Source organism: Triturus cristatus, chromosome 8 (assembly GCF_964204655.1).
Source record: "Triturus cristatus chromosome 8, aTriCri1.1, whole genome shotgun sequence".
Classification (NCBI taxonomy): Eukaryota; Metazoa; Chordata; class Amphibia; order Caudata; family Salamandridae; genus Triturus; species Triturus cristatus.
In genome coordinates this window covers 88244584-88264808 of record NC_140591.1, presented here as the reverse complement: position 1 = coordinate 88264808, position 20225 = coordinate 88244584, and the positions used below count along the sequence as shown (strand labels likewise).

General features: G+C 43.5%; 1 protein-coding gene across 5 annotated transcripts in view; it reads left to right on the top strand.

Moving 5' to 3' along the window:
* Positions 1-20225, top strand: part of GRAMD1C (GRAM domain containing 1C) — a 1366575-nt gene that overhangs the window by 704886 nt on the left and 641464 nt on the right. For all 5 annotated transcript variants that reach the window (XM_085621077.1, XM_085621075.1, XM_085621076.1 and 2 more), the window contains one exon: positions 5569-5687. In XM_085621077.1, coding sequence (XP_085477203.1) covers positions 5569-5687 — 119 coding nt within the window. The remainder of the gene's footprint in view (positions 1-5568; positions 5688-20225) is intronic.

Genomic DNA, 20225 nt, shown 5'->3' with positions numbered 1-20225 from the left:
GGAGGGAACCGGGAAAAAGCTTTGAGGCAATTGGAATGCAAGTACATATTGGAGTTGGATACACGTATTCCAGGAGGATTGAATAATGGGGAGGATTTACACCATTTTTTATGAATATATATGGTAGTCACATTACATAGAAGGTCATTTCGGGATTTAGCTGGATATGTAAGGTAGTTTCTGTTTCCGTTACACATACACTCAGATATGCACATATATTTGATGCTGTCCTCATTTTTTATGAATTGTAAGAATATGGGACCTTCATATATTGAAGAATTCCTTTTTTTTACTACATCACGAATCATTGTACATAGATTAGGGTAATTAAGTAACTTAGCTTCCTCTGTGCTAATATGTATCTAAAAAATTTAATTTTTGTAGTTTGTCTTTTTATAGCATTACGTTATTTATGTGTGTCATCCAGTGCGGTTTTTAAGACATTAAGTGGCTTAGTATATTTTTTAACATCTATCCAGATATGGTTTAAGTGTAATTCCAGGTTGTTGTTTTACGATGAGTAATAGGTCTCAATTTAATGTTTTGCAATTGTTGCACATCATTTTGTAGATTTGTACATTTTGCTGTATTTGCACAGATATTATACAAGTTGCCGAATTTGCACATTATTTTTTCAGATTTGCACACTTTGCTGTATTTGCACAGATATTATTATCTTGCTAGATTTGCACATGATTTGAGTTATTTGCACATTATTGGTGAGGAGTATTTTCCCATGTATGGGATTAATTTCTACCCAATGCATTTGTTGTACTATAATGCAGTGCAGGCACATTATTTGCATTTTAGCTATAGGTACAGAATAGTACGATGCGTAAAGCATTATGCAATTAATGAATGTTAATCGTATTTTTACCTGGACGGAAACAAACGGATAAATGTATACACTTTATATTATATTGCATTTCTGGTTATGTTGGATATACATGTTGATGGGATTGGTCCCTATGATTTTACAAGATTATCAACTACAGCCAGGTGATAGTATTTTGTTTATGTCTATAAGCAATAGGATGCACGTCACCTTTAAAAAGTCACGTTCAGCTCATGCTAACCATGTGATCAAGACCGCTGTGTCGGTTGAAACGCGTCAGAACTGAACTATGTGTGTGGAGGAATAAACCGAGCACTTACTTTTGCACCAGCATATATGTGTCCGTGTCTTTTGATAGTACCGGCTGGTTCTACGAAAGGAGGATTTGATATATATGTATATATATATATATATATGTGTATATATATATATATATATGTTTCTCACATATATGTATATATTGTTTCCGGGGTCCCCGTGCATGGGTGGGAATATTCATATGCTTATGACTATTGATGAGAATACACCCTGGAAGAGAACTAGGATTACAGGTAAGTAACTTATCCTTACTGGAGAGATCTGTGTTTTGTCTAGTTACAGTTTTATGTCAAACCTTTTTATTAAAGAGCATAAACACATACCACAGTGCTGAACATGCATCGGGCATGTTCTAGAAGCAAGCTTTACATGAATATGAAAGAAGAGTAACAGAGGTTAATGACATCGTACATCACTTATTCAACCATGGAAGAGCTAGGAGTGAGGCCCTGCCGGCCATCTAAGTTGTGTTTATGGCAATGGGAAGGGATAGGAAAAGTCCTCTGGTCATGGGGGTGATCACTAACATAAGAATAGGGGGGGAGGAGCGGGACTAGTGGTGTTGGCTGAGACCATGCGGTCTAGTTGTGTGGGTGGGGGTGGTAGTGACTGGGAGAGAAGGCTTGAGGAGCCTGGAAAAGGGATAGCCAGAGGGATATACGGGGGGAGAGGAGAAGGAAGAGGTGAGTAACAAGGTTGGAGATTAGGGGGTGGAGGAGGGGAGGTAAGAGAGTGTCCCATCGAAATCTTTGCAGCGGGAGAAGGGGGTGGGGGGGCTGGCTGTTGACACTTGTTTTGGGGTTTTGTATCTCGCACAGGAGTATTGGCTGCCTGGGGTGGGAGAGAGTCCTCGAAGAGTTGGAGGGTCCTGAGCTGGGGGTGGGAGGGATTGAAGCAGAATGCTCTATTTTAGAGTAGTAGTCAATCAGTGGCGGCCAAATCCGTGTGACTTTAGCTTCGGGGTGTGTGATCCGGCATGTCAAAAGTTCCCTCGCCACGATGTGCCAGAGGAATGTGAACCAAGCAGCAATAGGTGGGGCAGAGGGCTTTTTCTAGTGAAGTGCGAAGACTTGTTTGGCTGCTCCCAGCATGCGTGCAATAAGATGCCAGTCAGAGTGCGTCATAGCTGTATACGACTAGGGCCATTCACCCCGGATGGCCACAGTGTGCGAGTGCGGTATGGGGAAGCCTATGGCATCTCTAATATGGTTCAGGACTACCTTCCAGAAAAGGGTAAGAAGTGGACAGGACCACCACATGTGGGTAAAGTCACCAGTTGTGGCAGTGGAGGCAGAGGGAAACATTTTCTGCAGTCGTGTAGGGCTGTAGTATCAGTAGGTCATGATTTAATAGGTGGTTTCGCGTTGGGATATGCTCTTAAATATATCCTAGGGATGTTGTGCCATAATTGTCCCATTGTTTCTGGAAGATTTACTCCTTTTAGACTGCTTCCATTGTATTTGGTAAGTGTGAGGTTGGATAGGGGTGGAGTGTTGTACCACTTGGTAGGTGCGAGATATCCGGCCCCGTGAGGCGTCCAGAGTGTACCAATGTTTCAAACGTAGTAAGTGACTGAGTTGCCCCCTGTGTGTTTAGTGTTGTGAGAAGCCAGTGCCAAAGCTGGTGGCGTTGTAGTCGATGTGTCTTGTAGGTGAAAGTCTCTCTTGCATTGGTCGAAAGTTTTGAAGACTTCCCCTTCGAAGAAGTCTTGGATTGTGTGCCACTCGCTGTTGCCCCAGGCTAAGAACGATTGTGGGTGTAGAGCTAGAAGTAAGTTGGAGTTGCCAGCCACCGGGGTGTTAAGGGAAGGAGATCCTAGATCTTTAGGACTGTTTTAGTGGTGGTGGCTATGTAGGCGCTCCGCGGTCGTGCATGCCTTAAGAGCTAGGCCAGGCCCCAAAGGGGTCTGCAGGTGCCAACGCGGTTAATGTGGGACCAGTGCTTTTTCGCTTTTGCGAACAACCCTTTCCGAAATGTATTGCAGGTGTGAAGCCCAGTAATATTCCAGAAGATTGGGGCATGCAAGGCCCCCAGGTGCCTTGGTAGCATGAGAACTTAGTTAGAGAATCTTGGGCGCTTCTTTCCCCAGACAAAGGAGGTCACGTTGCGTTGTAGACGTAGTATATCAGCTTGTGGTATAGGAGTGGGCAGGGTTTGAAATAAGTATGAAGCTTTTGGAAGGATGGACATCTTGACTGCATTGAGATGGCCAAGCCAGAACAGGGGCAGGGTTCTCCATGTTCGTAGGTCTTCAAAAACCGAGCGTCTACAATCTGACCAATTGGCCCGAGACCAAGATGACCGATACGGTGTTAAATTCAAGCCTAGGTAACGAAGCGAGTGCAATGCCCACTGAAAGGCGGTAACTAATTGAAGGTCAGGTAGTTCCTGTGAAGGGATTGATAGATTCAACACCTGAGATTTGACCATATTGATTTTAAATCCTGAGAGCCCCTCAAAAGAGCAGAGGAGGGATACCAATGTAGGCAGGGAGATCTTGGGGTCTGTCAGTGTGAGTAAAAGGTCATCTGCATATAAGGTGACCTTGTGTTCTAAGCCGCTCAAGGGGATGCGCTTAATATCTGAAGTGTAGCGTATAGTTATCGCCAGTGGTTCCACCGCCAGGGCGAAAAGTAGCGGGGAAAGCGGGCAGCCTTGTCTGGTGCCCCTCTGTATGTGTATGGGTGGGGAGAGTGGGGCGTTAACTCAGTGCCAAAGGGGCAGTGTAAAAAACCCAATTGACCCGGTTGAAGGCCTTTTCTAGAGAGAGCGGTGGGCCTTCTAAACAAGATGCGCTACTCGGCATAAGTTGTCTGCGCCCTGTCGCTGACGTATAAATCCAACCTGGTCCAGGACGGGTAAATATGGCTCCAGACGATTTGACAAGATTTTCATGTAAATATTGCACCAGTGTTGAGTAGAGTGATAGAATGGTACGATGCACACAGGCTTTTCCTGCTTTAGGGATAAGAACCATTTCCGCCATAGACATGGTGGAGATGAGGCCCGTGGTATCAAAGAATGAATTGAAGAGGCGTAAAAGGCGTTCTTGTAGTTGAGGGAGGAAGATGCAATAGAATGGAACCCAAAGGCCCTCCAGCCCAGGGATCTAGCCCACTGGCAGGCTTGTGAGTGCCCGCTGCAGTTCTTCCAGTGTCATTGGAGCCTCTGCCAAGTGTGTATGGTGAGTGGTGAGGGAAATCCATGGACAGGCATTTTAGAAAGATTCAAGGTCATCCTGTGGGGGGGTTCCTCCCCATAGAGCGTGGTAAAGAATGGGTGGAATTCATGTTGCTTGTTGCGTTCTGAGGTCGTCCAGGTGACCGTCTGGAGATTTAATCTTTGATATGTGGGCTTGTGCTGTTCTCTTAACATAATGCCTGCCAAAAGGCCGAAATGTGACTCCTACAACTTGTAACACTCATTGTCTTTATCTAACACATCCTGCATATTGACGTACACACTTGGATGATTTGTTGTCTCTGTATAATATGTGTGCATGATAAAAGTGTTTGGACACCCTACAGTGCAATGAGTAGCCCTTTAAAAGAATAAAATAGTTTGTGCTGTTTAAATCGTGCTTTGTGTAATTACTCACACGGAGGGATACATCTGACATTCTTGAAGTGGGTGCATATCTCTTATATGCAGGGGTTGAACAAAGTCAAAAACCTGCCTCCAAATCTTAGTGCCGCTTAAGTACTTGTGAAGGGATAACAAGCTGTGTGCTTTTGTTGCTCTTGTGTGTACTTACATCTAGGTATTTGACTGCAGATACCTCTCAGTCAGGATGATAGTCGAACGAAATGTAGACTGATCCCTTTAAATCAGGCCCTTGTTTTGGGCTCAGCTGGAAGTGAAAAAAAAGTCTTTTCACTGCTGCTAGTTGCTGTTCCATCAGAAAGTGGACAGCATGCGGGCACTGCTGTACGTGCCCCAGTTGGCAAATTACACTCTGTCAAATATAGGATATTTCACTGGGGCCGGGCCAGTCCAGATTCAGGATCCGGCTCAATAATAGCTACTTGATCCCGTCCATTCCCTCGTGGCCATTTTCATTTGAAGTTCTAGGGCCTTCAAATATTACTAGCTATTCAGTGTTGCTGCTATTTCTATGACTGTGTTGTTTCTTTTGACATTATTAACCATACTGATGTAAGGGTGATTGCTTGCTTTAAAAATAAAGGCATGATCTGATAGACTTCTAGCTGCAAATGCCTTACCTTTGAATTCCCCATGCGTCAGTGTAAGGAATCTGCAGCTAGATATTGTCTGTACCAGATAATGCGTTACCGAAGGTAAGTAACTTGTTCATTGAGCTTATTTCAAATGAACTTGCAGTGTAGTAGATGACTGAAAATTGGTAGAAGTAGAAGGTGAATCCTGACCTGCCATGTGCTTTCTGTTCTTTTCAGACCCTGACAAAGCGGGAGTTTTGGCAGCTGGTGCAACAGAGCTATGGCACAGAACTGGGATTGAACAATGAGGAAATGGAGACTTTATCCCAGACAACAGAGGATAAGAGTCTGCCCAGGTAAAATCTTCGGGTAGAATGCGCCTAACATTGTCTGTCTTTATGCAAAAATCGATAATAATGCTTGTTGCCCACTCCAAAAACCTGCCTGACTATTGCATTTAAAGAGTTGCAAGAGACTAAGAATCGACCCCAACGAGCATTGGCAAGCCAGTAGTTCTCATGCTACCAGGTGCCGACCATTTAGCGGTTCGTGCTAATGTTTTTGCCCAGTATGCTTGTGTTTTTGCTTTGCCAATGCTTAATGGATTGCATTGGAAGCATTGTATGGAGGAACTCATAATTTCCCATCTCTGACATTCTGGGAAGTTCCCGGATTTTTCCACAATTTTTCTACAACCCCAGAATTGCTAAGCACACATTTGGCATCAGCCCCTGCTGGAGTTTGGAAATTGGTGGAGGAGACTTCAACTGTCAAGTTGAACCCCTACAGGGTAATCTAGGGTCAATGGCACAGGAGGAAGACAATGTCTAGTCCATTCCTAAGCTAGCAATTCCACCAATCAAAAAATGGTCACCTCTAACCCTGCAAATCCTTGCTATGACATTAAGTCAGGGCCTCTGAGCCTGCAATGGCAGAACTGCATCCTCTGCAATTATAGAACCCTCATCATATGTGAGCAGGAGTTTGAGTTCATCTGTAAATGAGATGACCTAGATGTTAAATGATTCAACCAAATATGCCAAAGGGGACATATACATGTTGAAGAGTGTGGGACTTAGGGAGGCCCCTGGCAACATCCCCCACTATTTAGCTCCTGAGGCATATGGTTATAGCCAATTCAGACAGTTCCTGGTTAATTCATTATAACTTTTTCTACAAAAGACATCCAGGTGATGTTTATGTCTTTAGTCTGAGATTATAAAGGATCTCTGGGCTTGTAATATATCCTAGAGAAACCTGCGAAAACAGTAAAAAGGACAAAAAAATTTAAACCAAAAATGGGAAAAGCGTTGTACAAGAAAATGTGTGTTTTTTTCTACCTGTAACATCAACTAAAGGTTTGCTGTGCTAACTTCACTCTCTACATAGCTTTCAGAAATGGGCAAAGTAAAACAGTTTTTACAGTTTTGTAAGTAGTGGTCCTTATTTCATTTTTTTGTTATTACTTCCTACTTGCAAGTAGTAAAGTGGTATGAAACTCCTGGGTGAACTCAGAAAAGTGAGAGTTTCTGAAAACTAGGCATAATTCTGAATTAAGCAGCAGACCATCTAGATACCTCACTCGAGGTTTTCTATATTAAACTAATCTTTGACTTAAAAATAGTGCAAATGGGTAGGAAACAACAGAACTAGGTGCCATAGGTGTTTTTTTACACTGAAGGCCGATCTATGAAAGGAATATATGTGCTTGTCGTCCTTCACAAAAGAAAGGTTGCCGCTGCAGGGACGCTCCTTTGCATCAGCCAGAGGTGGGGACCTTTATAGGGAAGCCCTCTAGTGAATACTGTAGGGTTTCACTGCTGTAGCTTCAATGATATGACCTCTACATCCTCTGAATTTTAATAGTTTATTATAGCTGAGTGAAAATTGGATTTGCCCAGATTTAGTGCCTAAAAATGTGTCCTCGTGAATTCCTGGATGGCTTGTAGTACCAGCTAAAGATCATAGCTATTCCAAGGACAATTATTTGTATCTTGGCAGGCGGCAGTGTCCTCTGCATAAAAATAGAATTTCACTCTAAACTTTTGTAGCAAGGGAGAGAAATATCATTGGAATAGCATAGGAGAGATTATTTCACCCTCAGGAACTCCCCATAAAATGGGTTTTGATTTGGAGCGAAAAGGGCCAAGGTGAATGACTGAAAAGCATCAGCCAAAAATGTAGTAATCCATAGGGAGATAGTACCAGCTATTGCAAAAGAGGCCAGATAATGGATTAGATTTGTTTTATAATGGTGTCAAAAGGTTACAAGAAGGTCCTTGAATATTAGGACATCTCCGTCGCCCAGTCTCCCATCATTCTCAGATAGTCAACAGCCGAAGTAATCACCAGCTCGGTGCTTCTGAAGTTCTAGGGTGACTGTGTTTTTCAGCGAGCTTAGAAAAAAGTGCCAACGAGATGGGCCTAAACCTTTTAATATCTGTAGGATCCAAGTAAGTTTTTAATAGATGGCGAATATTACCATGTTAAAAACAGTCTGGATAGTTTACATGATTGTTTTAGGTAGGGTGCTATCCTATTTCCTATGTTTTTCTTGGAAAATCCCAGGATTTGGCTGTATAGTGAACCTAAGAGTCTACCACTATTTACTAAATTTGTGTAGTCTTCAGTGATGATGAGCTCAAAAGTAGACAAGCCACTGCTTGTCTTTCTTCTGTTCCTTCCACAGAGCAGGGACATAGTACTGTCTCATTCTGCCATGACTCTTTATCTGTTCTTTGGGGGACTCTTTTTTTTTTTCCCCCATCTTGGTTTCCTGCTCTGTTACTGTTTGTCTGTGTTTAACTTCATAGCCCTCCCTGCTTACATTCAAATATAACACTCTTCATCCCACCTCCTCTTAAACCCTTGCATGCGCATGACGAGCCCAGCTCGTCATAAGGCACAGTGGAGCTGTGCTCATGACGGGCTGGGCTCGTCATAACGGTCGCGGCACTCCCACGTGTAATTGATTCCCCGCCTGTGCAGGAGAATCAATCAGTGGGCGGAGTCGTGACGAGCCCAGCTCATCATGAGCACAGCTCCACTGTGCCTTATGACGAGCTGGGCTCGTCACGAGCACAGCGCTGCCCCACCCCCCCCCCCGCGGCAAAGGGGTTAATGCCACCGTTGTGTTACTGCTGCCTTGTTTACTGGTGCCTACCCCTCCTTGGCTCCTGCTGGGTTGTTTCTTTTGATAATTGTGGATATTCAGTGCTGCGCCCCTTTCACGAGCACAGAGCTGGCTTCCATTTCATTCTTGTGTATTTTCTCTGCTCCCCGCCCCCCAATGATTCAGCAAGCTCCAGCCTGGCCTGTCTCACATCTGTGCTGATAGTTTACAATGTTCTTCCGGTGTCCATGCATCACCTGCTGCTGTGATTAACTCTAACTGGATCATCTGTGCTGAGCGTTTTCACCCTCTCACACACGCCGCTAAATGACCTCTCTTTCTGATCACTTGTTTCTAGAGCAGTACTTCCCAGAAGCATCCAAACCCAACCAGAATATATTCAAGTGCCATTCTTTTACTACTTAAAACATTTTTCAGTCACCTATGTCCGTCCATACAAGGTCTACTTTTCGCTATACAGAAAGGCAGAGTTCTCAAGTGAGGTCAAGCTGCAGAAAGCTTGGGACCTCTTTTTTTGTTTTTTCCCCCAAACTGGAGTCCATGGCATTTTACTTCAGCAACAACTGTGTGTATATTCTAGCCTCACGCGCAGCTGTTTTTTTTTTTAAAGAGAGTAAAATTTAATTCCTCGCTCGTTGGAAGACTTGACCTGCCATATGCAAACTATTTACATTGGGAAATAACGGAAGCTGAACTCAGTCACAGACCCTAAATCAGGGCGCTGTCAGCACAAGGAGGATTACGGTAAAAGAGCTTAAATGTAGCGCAGTAAACACATGAAATAGATCAGTCTCGGTGGTCGCAGGACCAAGGAATGCCAGCTACTGCCGCAAGTTCAACAGAGGAGGAGAGGAATTCAGAAACAAACACAGCAAAGTCTATAGGAGAGCAAGTGCAGTAAGGAGGGCTTCCGCATCTTGGAATGCAGAGGCGTGTACATGACCAGCCAAAGCCGTTCCGGAAGGAAAACATGCAAAACAGTAACAAACATTCCACAACCTCCCCTACGTACAGAACGTATTGAAGACTGACGTATCGTAAGTGGCAGGACCACTGAAAGAAGGGCTCTAGTTATGTTGTGATTTCTATATGCTTCAAAAAAAATGTGCGTGGCCTGCAAGCCTGAGGAGAATGTGAACACAGCCCACGTCAGCATGAATGTGACCAGCTAGAAGCTGAGCAGGAAAGCTATCCTGCTGATGGTGTAGGCAATCTTTTAATCTTTATACTTGTATCAAGAAATCTTGACGTTACCGGTTGTAACCAAAGTGTCTGCATGCACCATGACTTCTTGAGTAACAGGCGCATTGTACAAACACGGCCACATGCAGGCTGCTGTTTACCTTAACTGCCTAGCAATGCAAAGCAACACAGCCAAAAATCAGGTATCGAAGAGCCCCACATATAAATGTACAGCCTAATTAAGAAAGGCTGCAGACTTGGCACACCTTTAAAAAGACACCACATTCAAGGGGGTAGGGACTTAATTATGGATTATGTATTGATTCAGGTGTGCATCTGTATGGCATGCCTCACTCACGAATTACATGACATTTACACGAGTTTGAGCTATTGGCATTGTAAATGACAATGCCTTCTATTTATGTTTTGGTTTTTAAAACATAAATAAAAGGCATTGTCATTTACAATGCCAATAGCTTAAACTCGCGCAAGTGCGAGACCTATTGCATTCCAAATGCTTCTTTATAATTGCATGCCACACCTCCTGTGTCTCCTATGAGTGTCTACAATACCAGCCTTACCCACCAGCCCAGCAGGCATACCAGCCTTTTCGTGGCAGGGATCACAGATCCCACAGAGGGTGAGGGATCCTGTCCCAGCACGCTGTCCAGTTCCTCACCCCTCCTCCTGCCACGGCCTCCAAGCTGCTTTAGTGAGCCTTCCACCCAGCACAACCATCCTGGTGGCGGCTGGATCAGGCAACACCTGTCCCATTGAATCAAAATCACTTCTGACAAGTGGGTGCTACACATTGTGCAGCTGGGTTATGCCCCTTCCATTTGTAAAAACCCCTCTATCTTTTCTACCATCACCAGAACAGCTGACTGAAGACTCTCTCTCCTTGCTCCATCAGCCAATGCGGGCTCTGTTGGCCAAAGGAGCCTGAAGTAGGGCACGGTTGTTATTCCCGCTACTTTCTGGTGCCAAAAACGGATAGCGGCCTCTGCCCTGTACTAGATCTATGCCCCTTCAACACCTTGCTGAAAAAAGAGAAATTCAAGATGGTCACCTTGGCTCAGGTTCTGTCTGCCCTGTACCCTAGATACTGGATAGTAGCATTGGACTTGGAGGATGCTTATTTTCACATACCTGCCCTGCAAACTCCCAGATATTACCTGCAATTCACAATAGGACATGAGCATTTCCAGTTCGTTGTGCTCCCTTTCGGTCTCACCAGTGCCCTTCCCGCCCCGGGTGTTCATGAAAGTGATGGCAGTGGATGCAGCACACCATCTGCGGAAAGAGGTCATAATTTTTCCCTACCTCCACAACTGGCTGCTCAAGGTGGGCTTGCCCCAGGCATTCTTCAGCAACCTCCAGACTACAGCACACCTTCTGATTTCGCTGGGGTTCACTATAAACATGCAAAAGTCATACCTGGCTCTGTCCTGGATTTTGGTGAGACTTATTCTGAGGCTGCTGAGTCTGATGACCTCCTGCATCTTGCTGGTGAAGTACACCCGAGGGCAAATGCGGGCTCTGCAGTGGGACCTAAATTCCTAGTGGGCGCTGCATCAGAGGAATCTCTGACTTGGTCCATATTTTGAATGCAACTGCAAAATCTCTGCAATGGTGGCTAGCGAACTGCAACTGGACCAGCGACAGACTACTCTCCCTTCCCGACACAGAACAGACAGTTGTGACAAATGCATTGCTTCTGGGTTTGGCAGCCAGCCTCCAGAGGTGACAATCAGAGGACTCTGGTCTTGGATGGAGTCCCAACTCCACATAAATCTTCCGGAGCCTAGGAGGATTTGCTTCCTATTGAAAGCGTCCCTTCCCTACATAGGTTGGTCCTGGGGTTCACAGATTACACCACCACCCTGTGGTATTGCAAGAAACAAGATGGAGTGGAGTTGTGGACCCTGTGCCAGGCGGCCCTGCACCCCTTGATCTGGCGGGAGCGACAGGAAAAGATTCTGGCTGTGAAGCTGCTCCTGGCGGAATCTCTGAATGCTAGGGCAGGTGAACTTGGCCTCTGATGCCTTGTGGATTACGAATGATGTCTACACCCAGAGGTGGCACAAGGTCTCTTCTGAGAATGGGGAGAACCTTAGCTTGATCTATTGCCACCGCCTAGAACGCCCAATGTCGGCTCTTCTGCGCATTGGAATTTCCAAAGCATCTCTTCCTCGAGGAGGAGTTCCGCCTAGATTGGAAACTTGGACTCCTGTATGACTTCCCACTGATACCGATCCTGGCCAAAATTTTGCAAGAGGATCAGGGCTGACCGTGCCCAAGTCCTTTTAGTGGCTCCAGACGGGACAAAGAGAGTTTGGCATCCTGAACTCCTGAGCCTGAACATCTGTCCTCAGATCAGGCTGCCTTTCTGGGAGTACCTACTGTCGCAGCAGCAAGACAGGGTCCTGCATTCGAAACTATGCACACTTCATGTGTGGAGATTGAGTAGCAACAGTTGAATGCCTTTCAGCTTCCTCCTGACATTTGTGATGTTGACCCACTTTCAGCCCCCTTCTCGGGGGTGTTTGTTCTGTCTTTAGCTTTGCATTGTGCACCGTTAAAGGTTCTCTTTCTGGCATATCTCCTTTCTTCCGACTGCCTGATCAGCCCTCACTATTTAAGTCACCCGTTGTAACATGTTTTCTTAAGAGCTTACATCACTTGTTCCCTCATACCCCTTTTATCATGCTCCAGTGGAACCTTAATTAGGTCCTAAAGTTTCTCATATGTTCCCCATTCGAGCCCCTGCATAACTGTCCGCTCTGACTCTTTAACTCATAAACTGGCTTCTTAGTGGCCATTACATCGGCCAAGAGGGTGAATGCGTTTCAAGCCCTTTCGGAGAACCCTCCTTACAACATCTTATACCCGGAAAAACAGCTTCTTCAGACTCATGCCTCCTTCCGTCCAAAGATTATTTAAAAGTGTTTTAATAAAGATAAAAAAGGGACAGGGATAAGGCTAAAAAGAAGGTGATGTCTTAAGGAAGAAATACTAATCCTACACATCTAGTGCACCAGGTTGACATGTTTCAGCCGTTACTAGCCCATACGGGTCAGTGGCTTTCAACAGGACCATAGGAGTAGAGGCTGATCTCATATTATGAGCAGCCTAGTTAAGTACTTGTTAACTTACATACATGTCGTCCACAAGGCTTTTCCATTTGGACGTGACACAGTTGAGGCCCAATCAAGTCGCCTTGTAGATGGGAGGCAAAGTCTTATAGTATCGAGAGGATCGCCAGGTCTGTGCATATTTGTGCCCTGACCATCACAAGCCGTTCTACTCGGTTCTCTATTTCCAGGCTGCCTCCTGGCAGTCCCCATCTTAGATGTACTTTGGGGTCTGAAGTGCCAATCCTGGCAGCCATCTTGTATTTTCTCTTTAGCTTCTAGTTTCACTTGGGCAGGGATCATGTACAGACAAAAGCTAATCGTTTTTAAAGCTGGCTACTGTATGCCTATTCAGTGGAATTGCACAGAAAGCACACCTAAGGCAGGCTACTTACCAGACATCTGCACCAAATACATGCATCTGGTGAACATCATCTGCTTTGCAAGGTAACAACTTCAGTTACTGGAGGCTGCAAATTATGACATTCCAACCTTTAGCTTCTGCCCTATGCGATTCCGTTCCAACACTCGAGATATTAAGGAATTGCTGTGCAGGAGAAAACATTCCCTACCTCATTTCCTGCTCCAATAGCTGCAGTGTACAGCGTGGGGGTTGCTGAGATCGAATGTACCCCTGCATGGTAAACAGGAGTGTTCCCCTGCCCTAAAAACCTAATAGATTGTGCCTGCTGGTATACTGACTTTTTGATTTTTTTGCTCAGGCGTCAGGCTAATTTAGCATGTTCACAGAGGCCTAGGCCTATCCCTGATTGTGTAGGTCCTGTTCTGTAACATTTTTGGGCGCACCAAGCAAGCTCTCATTTACTGACTGGACTACTATTTGATAGAGACATCTAGCTGCAGATTCCTTACTTTAGAATCTTTCCCAGGCGCGAGACTGGATCAATAAATGTTTTCCCGTATCAACGTTGTCCATCGGATGTGACATAATCTCCCTCGCCAACATCCGTTCCATGTTTTCCTCACTTTCAACGCAGAGCCGGAGTGGTTAGGAAGGCGTTTTTCAGACCCATCTTGACATTTTGTCGAGGCAACAGTATGCTTTTTTGCAATGTTGTCTGGGTTTAAATCCTATGGACCTTGTGACAGACAGATTGTGCCTTGAAGAACACCACGACTCTGAGGAGTATGGTTCCGGTCAGTGTCTTTGGCCGAATGCGTTGAGAGCGCATCAGAGACATCTTCTGGCAGCAGTTTGTATGAGGAGCCGTTCGGGTGAGGGGCTGCCAACCTTTAGCGGGGCTCCAAAGCTCAAACAGTTGGTATGCAAGTCAAACGCAGTCTCCCAACCTTCGGTTGTGGAGCATTCACAGAAGTCCACCATGCACCTCCCTAAATATCTTGGAGCCGGGGCGACACCTGCCCAAATGCATGAATATTACTTTTCCCTGCATAAGGTTTTTGGGCCTCATTATCCCTCTGGTGCACTTTCTGGTCCCAAGGAGGTAGGAGGTGCCCTGACGGGATCATAGCTGGCGGGCTTGCCCTCAGTGACAATTGAATCCTCCAAATCTGTTATCGAATTTTAGGTGGCACCAGTGCACAGCCCTTCGGGGTTCACACCTTTGGCGTCGGGTCAGCAAATGATGTTGGAATGGAGCAGTCCGCTTTGGGCAACTCTCCATCTGGCCTTATTCAACCTGTTCCTGCTTTTCCTACAGGAATGCACAATTTGACAGGGGAGTGTGAGAATATAGGGTGTCAAAGCCCTTTTGGCCATACTGTCCAGCCTCCTTTGGAGGAAAATTGGCTGAACTGGGGGAGGCTAGTGGACTAGAGTCCTCTCCAGTTTACGATTTAGTTTCTCCACCTGGTATGTCAACGGAGGAGAGTTCTTCTTATGATGCGGTATTGAGGTGGGCAGCTGCAGTCTTAGGTTGCCAGCTTACCTCAGTGGAATTATCCACAGACACTTTGGTGTATATTCTTCACCAAAGTGAGATGGGAGTGGAGCCTTTCCTCCCTTATAATGAGTCTCTGTTTGACATTTTGTTAGGAGCATGGTCGAAACCGGTTACGGGAGCTACAGTTGACTAGACTGTGGTCCATAGGCATCGACACACCCTGGGAGACCCAGTTTAAATTTTGTGACATCCTGCCACAAAAGGGATGGTGGTTTAGGCTGCTACAGTTTCGCAGGACCCTAGTGTCCTTCCCTTGGCTCCACCAGATGGCTAGAACATTGTGGGAGGAATACATTCTCTTCCATCCGTTTGGTATTGAGGTTGTTAAACCCGGCATGTATTCTGGGCAGATTTTCACCATAAAATGTAGTATGGCACCATTGTTCCGTGGGTGGAGCTATGGCTCAGTAAGTTGCACTGCGCAGACATGCATAGCTGCATCAGTCTGGCTTTTCAGAGCCTGTACAGGATAGCCTGGAAGATATGCTGTTTGATTGTGTACATTTGGTACACAAATCAAGTCAGTGTAACAAAGCCACATAGGCATGTCTTTGAATGTTCTGGTGGAATTCTTTTCAGCAAAGTCTTATTCTTCAAAGTATATTCTACGATAAGTACATTTCTTGATTATTATTTACTGCTTGGTGCAGAAGTCGTGACTTTCTCTTTCAGCGCTGTCGATGACCGGTTTTCAGCTGTTATTTTGTGTTGAGTTTTTAATTAAGGCCTGGTATATAAATCTTGCAGTTTGTTTTACTATGAAGAAGAGCTCCAGCTCAAGAGTTGATACCTTCTTGCTATGTACCATACTCGATGTGGAGTATCTTTTGTATGCTGTGGTGAGTATTTCTAAATGTATATGTGTTGAGCTGGGATTGCTCAGCTTGTGCACTATTAGTCTCACATTTGAGTGTGCAGAGTTCTACCCTCTGGGTCCGGTTATTTCTCTGATGTAGGATATCATAGATTCATGAAGTTTGGCCCCCCTTGTTAGCTACTTTTAAAATGTGTGCCCCTGGGGAGTCTCAGTGTATACGATCTGCCTTTTGATGAATGGTTTATGTACAATGGCCCTCTTTATAGTTTTGGTTAATATGATAAAATGTCTAATATTCTTTTAAATGGCATTTGTGTGACCTTATGCTTCATGTATGGGCATACGTCAATAGACTGAGGTGCTGTTGATGGGATAGTACAGCACTGAAGGTGTCTATTACAAATTATTTCTGGTATTTTCACAGAAAATTACTAGTAGGCCACATTATTGGTTTATGTGAATTCTGCTTTTCTCCTGTTACTTCCTTACATTTAGGTGATCGATGATGTTACTTATGATTGATGGTAAAAGTTCTCTACTTATGGTAAATTTGGAACGTTATTAACCAAAAGCTTATCATCTTGTGAGCTTTGACACCACGGGCCACATGCATCAAAAATCAATTTTGCATTCCTTAAATAGCGAATTTTAGGTAATCGCAATTTAAGGAATGCAAAATGGTATGTAAGAAAATAGCGATTACCTAATAGCGATTCCTAAAGATTCACAAATACAATAAGGTAATCGCTAGTAGGTAATAGTAATCCAATCGTTCCTATGGCCCTAAAGGCCTATAGGAGCGAATGATTTTGCATTGGTAATTGGTAATCACAAATTAGGTATTGCAATACCAAGGGTGTCCTGGGCCTAAGGCCACCCTGAAGCACCCCCAAATAAATGTGCACATGAAAAGCGCATACATACTCTATTTTTAAAAATGTGCGCATGGTTACCATTGACTATGCGTTAATTGTAATAGCATTTCCTAAATGCACAGTTAGTATTTAGAAAATGCTTGGTACATGTGCTAAGGGACTCGCAAATTGTGATTCCCTATTTGTAGTCACAATTTTAGCTAATCACAGTTTTTGCGATTAGCTAAAATTGTGAATGCAAAGCCTTTCATACATCTTGAAAGTGCATTCGCAAACGGGTGAATTGACCAATTTGCACCGTTTGTAAATGCAAAATTGTTTGATATATGTAGCCTTATATGTTTTGCTCTTCAGGTTCTGTCTTATATCCATTGCTATTGATTGGCTCTTATGTCCCTTTGTGTAGACATTGTTGGTTTGTACATGTTCATTGAACATGTTTGCTTGGTTTCCTGGGATTATGATGTAGTCTCTCAGGCGATTATTTTCCTTCTATTATGAAGGATACCTAATTTTTGTGACTCTTTTTGGGTTGCTAGAACACTGTCTGATATTACTAAAGATTTTCTTCTTTTATGAAGGACATTTACCTCTAATGGTGTACCTTTTCTTGTCTATGAAGGTGTGCATGTAGGTTGGTCTTCGAGGGGGAAGAGGTGTTGGCTTCATAGCTTCTACCTTTTGTAGAAGACTTTTATTCCTAACATACAAGATCTTTGCTCTTCTGAGGGACAACTCTTTTCCTTATTTACCTGTCTCTAGTTGCTGGTGGTTGGGTTCACAGTTTGCAAAGTGTGGTCCCTAGATGAGATTCACAAATTGATATTTGTTTATAGACCATTCCGATTCTTTTATGATGTAATCCTTTAAAGTTTCCGGTTTCAGTATTGGGGACTTTTTTCTAGATCATCTATAGATGGGTCTCTGTTCATAAAAGTAAAGTCACGTACTAAGCTAGGCTATCAACGTTCTTTTCCAAACTTAATATCTTATTCAACTTTCTACTACCATTGCTCAATGGTGGTGACTCAGGCGACTTGCATTACTCTGACGGGTTGCATGGCTGTCGCTTTCCTAAATGATATGACCCCACTGTAGTTCCATACTGTTATGTCAGTATTGTCTGCAGATTATTTGGCTTTGTTTTTGTATCTTTAAATATGAATTTTCTTTTGTTGCTATTTAGGCATTTCATTATTTTACTCATGTCAATATATATATATTATATTCTAGAAGTATTTGTATCCTCTCTAGTTCTTTTTCCTGTGAAAACTGCTTCTGTGCCAATAGCTACTATTGTCTTCAACTTTTTTTTATAAGAACATTTGTTATGCTTTCTCCATGGGAGATGGATTTTTCTGTGTAATTTCAGGACAGCCCTGGCTAGGAGGAGACTTTATAGGGCATAAAGGATATAAGACCAAATGGCTTTATTTTCATAGGGTCTTTTGACTATGTCTTTTTGTCAGGGTTAATGATAGATCAATAAATATCTTTATTTGATTTAATCATAAAAAACAGGAAAAGCACATCAATTTACAATACATTTCAAACGAGCATTTTTAAAAATGGAGGTGAAGAAGGAAAGAGAATAAAAACGGCTTCACAACAAATTCTCATGGTTAAATATACTATTGGTAGCATTGTATCTGACACCTCATCCTTCATTACAGATCGCAATACATATCCTGGTAGCTGTTTCCTTCAGGGATGTAGCCGTGGACTTTATAATAACATTCCGTTAACAACCGTACATATGTTATTATTTGAAAAACTGCCTAGTGCTAGCTAGTGCCTTTAAAACATCTATGACAAAATCATTCTAAAATTACAATGTGTACAGTAAATTCACAATTGAATCTTGTCGTCACAAGTATAAAAATATAAATTATAGAAATAGCAGCATTGTTATTTGAGCCATCACATGCTAAAGTCCCATCGTCGCTTTATATGGCATTCTCAGTAACCAGTAGCCATATCTTTAAACAATTGTACTTGGCTACACTAAGGTGTCTGGCATATTCTAATCAGGATAATAGTAAAACGTTGCATATCATAGTTCCCTTTAGTTATTGTCCCATGAAGATTACCTATCCACGCACACGATTTATCTTCCCTGCACTTTATGTATTTGCAGCACTGGACATAATTATTTAGTATTAAAAAATGTTAATGTTCTACTTCGTATTGTCCATGTGTGAAGCAAGTATCAGGACAGACCAAAGACTAAATATTCTGTACTGTTGCTTTTTAGAATTCTGACAATCTCTGTTAGACGGTTTGCTGCCAGAATTTGACAGATTGGAATTAGCCAGGTACTTCTTGTCTGTTTGTACATGGGGCAAAAGAATAAGATATGTACTTCTGATTCGAGTGCAGCCTCACACCCTGGGCTGCTGGGCGGAATATTGACACCATTCTAGCTACTAACAAATCTGTTAATAGGAAGAATACCATACCTAAATTTAAAATATAGTGATTTTGCGAATGGTGGCTCTATTCGATTCCAGAAATCTTCTTGCTGCATTTTATCTTTGAAATTGAGAAATCTGTCCATTCCCCTGCATTTCTCCTATTTAGACAACTATCCTACACGTGGCTCCAGTATCTTTTTTTTTTTAAGGAGATTTGTCGAGTTTTTCTGAATGTTACCTGGGGTTAGCCATAGGTCGCTCATGCCAAGTTGACCCAGCCATTGCTTGATATGTTTGAAACACTGGACACACCCTCTAGTGTCCATTGAAAGTATTTCTTGGAGTGACTCTTTCATTGGCAATGGACAATCATTCACCCATATACGCATCCAAAAAGTTAAGGGCCAAAGAGCGATTGCGTGAGCAACGCTCTTCATGCCCAAGTCTAAGCGCTTTGGTATGAGTGGTGCATTTTGGGGAAGCTCCAGCACTGATCTAATAGAAATTATTCAATTTTTTCGATGGCGGCTACATTGACGTGTCCCCAAAGCTCCGCGCCATAAAGTGCGGCTCCTATTTCCTTTGCTTGGTTTACTTGAATTGCTGGGTTCAATGGTCTATAAGTTGACTTTCTTAATTTTTTAATTAAAGCCGTCCCGACAGGCTGCAGCAAAAATTGGCTTTTTAATAATTGTGATGACCATAATAGTGTGTTAGTGAGCCTCACCCCTATGTAATTAATTTGTTTCACCTCTTCTAGTGTAGTTGAACCCAGTTATATACTTCGGTTAAAAGACTTGCGACAATTAAAAACCATGAATTCTTTTGGGGGGGGGGGATATTGATTTTTTTTATCAGCCCCTCCTAAACTGGTCCACTAAGTTTTGGAGTCCCATCGGAGGCCTAGAAATGAGCAGGGTATCATCTGCGAAGAGTAACGCAGGCACCTCTTGCCCGGCAAGCTTCGGGGTATCGCCTATTTAATCTGTTAGCTGTTTGATCAAGCCATTTATATAGAGCGTGAAAGGGGGGGCGTGAGGACACATCCTTGCCTCACTCCACGACTCACCCCAATCCGGTTTGTTAACCCGCTTTCATTCACCCATCTAATTTGAGCGTAATTGTTTGTGGGAAGTCTCATGATAATTTGTAGGTGGTTTTTGGGATCCCTAGTTTGATCAAAGCCATACAAAGTTTTTCCCGTGAAACTAAATCGAAGGCAGCACGGAGATCTACAAATACCACGTATAAAGTGCCTTTACAGATTGTCGCACATTTACACAAGCTAAAAAGGAAGCGAAATAACTGATCTATAGGGCTTGTCTTTCCCCTAAATCCTGCCTGCAGGGGTTATAAGTCCCCCTCCCTTATCCAGTCGTGGATTCTCCCCAACAGTTGTCGACAGAATATTTTT